This window comes from Crocuta crocuta, unplaced genomic scaffold (genome assembly GCF_008692635.1).
Source record: "Crocuta crocuta isolate KB4526 unplaced genomic scaffold, BGI_CrCroc_1.0 scaffold613, whole genome shotgun sequence".
Taxonomy (NCBI): domain Eukaryota; kingdom Metazoa; phylum Chordata; class Mammalia; order Carnivora; family Hyaenidae; genus Crocuta; species Crocuta crocuta.
Window position 1 is genome coordinate 1105007 of NW_027528880.1, and position 3959 is coordinate 1108965.

At 61.7% G+C, this 3959-nt stretch overlaps 1 protein-coding gene across 1 annotated transcript in view; it reads right to left on the bottom strand.

The window, feature by feature from the left end:
- Nucleotides 1-3959, bottom strand: part of GMEB2 (glucocorticoid modulatory element binding protein 2) — a 22786-nt gene that overhangs the window by 3738 nt on the left and 15089 nt on the right. The window contains exons 7-9 of the mRNA XM_077756860.1: nt 2625-2782; nt 400-471; nt 16-153 (exon numbers count right to left, since the gene is read on the bottom strand). Of these exons, the coding sequence (XP_077612986.1) occupies nt 16-153; nt 400-471; nt 2625-2782 (368 nt within the window). The remainder of the gene's footprint in view (nt 1-15; nt 154-399; nt 472-2624; nt 2783-3959) is intronic.

A 3959-nucleotide genomic window follows, 5' to 3' on the forward strand; every position in this document is an offset into this window, starting at 1 on the left:
ACCTGAGCCCCTCACCTCGGAGCTGCAGGGGGGGGTCTTGGACCCGCTGCTGCAGGCCCTTCATGGTCTCCATCAGCTCCTGGTGGAACTCCTGTATGACCTGGTCCAGCAGCCCCGCATCCTTGAGCCCTCGCCAGAAGGAAAATGTGTCATCTGTGAGGGGTGGACAGGCTCAGAAGGCAGCACAGAGCAGCCCGCACGGGCCTCTAACCACAGGCAGGCACAGAGAGCTGGGGGTCAGGGGCAGAGGCCCTGGAGGTAGCACTCCGCCCTCCATACTGGCACCTCCTCCAGGAGGCACCCCCGGCCCGCCTGCACCCCTCCCAGGGCAGCCCTGCACGCACCGCCGCCCCCACGCCACCACCCACAAGAAGCCCCCCTGCCCGGCGGGACCCGTACCTGCGATGGCCGTGGTCCAGTCACCGGGGTCCTCACAGGTCTCTATGGTGATGGTTGCGGGTGACCCGTTCACTACAACCCAGACGGAGCCACAGTGAGCCCCTCCTGACAGCAGGCCGCCTCCCACCCGCCACCCAAACACCAGCTCTGAATCTCCCCTCTGCACGGATTTTCACAGAACCCCCAGACATGGGTGTGAGTGCAACCAGAAGATGCCCCGCCTGTTAAACCTCTTGACCACGGCTGCCTCCAGACAGACCCAGAGAAGAGAGAGCTAAGTGGGCCTCCCTGAGCCCATCGCCAGCTTCCACAACTGCCCCATTTGGCTCTTCTGGGGACATTTACGCCCTTACCAGCACCCCCAAGGCATCAATACGGCCCTGCACCTCCCTAGATCACGAGACGTGGCATGTTGAGGGACCCACGCCGTCCACACTGGCTCAGCCTCTGGCTCGGCTCTGGTGCCCGCACATGTGCGCACACAGCTGGCGCTTGGCCGCCTGTGACAGAGGCCTGGTTTCACACGGACCTGGCCTAAGGCCAAGCCCGCATCAGCTCCCCGGCCTCAGGCAGGCCTCTCCTCTGATCAACGAAGATGTGTTGCTGAGGAATATCCCATGCTTAGAATAACACAGGGCATAACTGGATCTTTTCCTTGGTGAAGGGGACACAAAATCTTTAACTAATTACACCACTGGCTGAACACACCACCATGTGGGTGAGTCAGGAAGGGCAACAGATAGGCTCATCCCGACCATCAAGGGAGGACAGGCTTCCAAGAGCTAAGTCCGAAAGCCGATGCTGCCTTCACCAGACTCGGTGGTGCCGCCCGCAGCGCTCAGAGCCTAGTCCTTTCTGGAGACGAGGTCACTCACCCCGGCTGACTTAGGAGGCAGGGCTGATGGTCTGGACCCACAAGCCCACAACCTCATAGCAACCCTATTCTCATGAGAGCTACCAGTCCCCCAGGAGAGGGGAGAGGACTCGGCTGGGCCCTATGCCACCTCCACACTGCAGCGTGCCAGCCAAGGAGGCAGACCGGGACCCGGCCTGGGGCTGTGCCCAGAAAGAAGCTGAAGACCTGAGGCCCACATCACTGCACACAGCAGCTACTGGACACCTCTGACCACCAGCACCAGCATGTTCCTGGAGCTTCTAGGAAGGGCTCTGAAGGCCGGGCAGCTGTTGGCACTGCAGCCAGCCAGCCCGTCGGGAGTCCACAACGGCCTCACTATGGCCCTAAGCCTCTTCCACTGTCCTCCCCACACCCCTCACGGCCACTGTCTGGTCAGCAACAAGAAGGGTCCCTGGCCACATGGCAGCACCCAGAGCCTGACCCCGTAGAGTGACAACATAGGGTCAACGGAAGGGCGATCCCACACAATTCTCACCAGGCCACAGCACAGGGGACTAGGGACCTAATTCACTCTTAACTTCAGCATTAAAAAGAATGTCTTCCAAGAAGCCGGAAGGCCTCCAGGGGACATCTAGTTCACCCACAGGTCACGGCTGCAGGCGTCAATGTGGAAGATCACAAATGCATCAACCAAGAGCCAAGTTGCAGGAAATGCACACGCCTGAGCCGAGTGCAGGGGCTGCAGGCAGTGCAGGCTCTTGACTCGAGCGCAGCCCAGAGGGTGAGGCCGGAGGCTGGATCAGCCACGAAGGGGGCACCCCTGAACCGGTGGGGCTGGTGACGGCCACTGGAGGCCTGGTGGCCTGCTACTGGAGGCTGGTGACAGCTACCATACTTTACAGGCTTCTCTACGCGTGAGTTATTGTATTTTATGATGAAAAAGACTGAGTTAAAAAAAAGTACCTCAACGTTCCCTGTCGATGACAAGAGCAATTCAGCTAGACCCTCCCAGTGAGAAAGGGGGCAGCTCCGACAGTGCGGGCCCAGGGGGAGCAGCCGAGCCTGGGGGTGAGGGCGGCAGACAGTCCAGGAGAGGTGTGCAGGGGCCTCCCTGGGACCAGATCAAACTGCCTGCAAGACCAAGGCCTTGAGGAGCACCTGGGTGGCTCAGTCGGTTGAGTGTCTGACTCTTGGTTTCAGCTCAGGTCACGATCTAGCGGTTCATGAGATTGAGCCCCGCGTCAGGCTGTGTTGACAGCGCAGAGCCCGCCTGGATTCTTTCTCCCTCTGTCTGTGCCCCTCCCCTGCTCATGCTCTTCTCAAACATAAAAAAGAGGAAGGACAAACAAGCCTGTGTGCCAGCGCGTACCATCAGCCGTGGCAGGCGTGAGCGGAATGTACTCGGCTGACGTGGGGCTGCTCAGTGACACGCGGGCGCCCGAGAGGTCGATCTTGGTGCTGCGGCAGGTGTTGGAGCAGACCTTGTCGTGCTGATAGAAGTCCAGCTCCCCGGAGTCCATGATCTTTCTGTGGCAGAGAAGACCAGAGACTGAGGATGCGGCCGGGGCCCCGACTGCGCGGCTGGACCCGAAGAGGGGCCTCGCTTGTGTCCCCTCACCCCGCTCAAGTGTCCTCAGGTCCTGGAGGCAAGGAAGGGAAAGCTTGGCCTGGGGGCAGGTCCCAGGAGAGGCAGCAGCTGTAAAGTGGCCAACAGAGGACGCACCCCCACGGGGCGGGTGCCACAGGCGCCGCAGACGAGCCTCTCCAGCAGCCTCCAGCCAGGGCTCCGTTAGGCAGTGTGAGGACCTGCTGCCGCCCGCGCAAGGGGAAGGTCTGTGGGAACTGCTGGTCCGCTGGCTGGTGCCCAGAAAAGAGAGAGGAGGGCCCCGCAGGCAGCGTCCCAGGGACGCCGTGCGCCCACCAGATGATCGTGAGGCAGAAGGGGACAAGAGACCTCCCAGGAGCGGCCCGGCCCGCGCCCAGCACCGCAGGACAGCGCGGCCCCTCTGGCTTCTTGCTGCGCACTCAAGGCGGCCCGCTTCCCGGCCTCAGTTTTATCAGGAGAGCACAGCACGTCTCCCCCGGCCAGGGACAGCCTCCAAGGGAGGCCCAATACTGCGGCCTCTCTGGATGGCCTGGGTTTAAGTTTGGGGATGTCTCAACTCACCTCCCTCAACCTGTGCGAGGGTGAGGAGGCTCCACGGGGCCTCTGCATTGCTGACAGCGTGCCTGACCTCAGGGCTTGCAGATGACCCAGGGTGCACCCCCCACCCCCCGAGTCCTCTTCCAAGGAAATAGCCCGTGGCCTTCTCACGGTTGGGCCACCAAGATACTTTTTAGAAAGCCAGGGGCTCGATGGACGGGGCACAGAGGGCAGCCAGGAGCGTGTAGAGGGGACCTGGGGCTGAGTGCGAGAGTGCAAAGCAGCAGGCATGCTCCAGAAGCATAAGTCTAACTAAGCAGGCTGCTGGGTGTCTAGCCGCCCAGACAGTGGTTCCCGGGCAGACTGCACAGGGCGGTGGTGCAGGATTCTGCAGAGGCTCCAGGCACCTCACAAGGCAGCAAACACGCCCATGACAGCTTCTCCCACAAGAAAACACATGAAGGTGGGCAGCCCCTTCAGCAGCAAAGTGACCCAGTCCAGCTATGCCAGACGCCGCCACAGACAGCTGCGGCCCCCGGAAAGGCATGCGGGAGGAGGCGG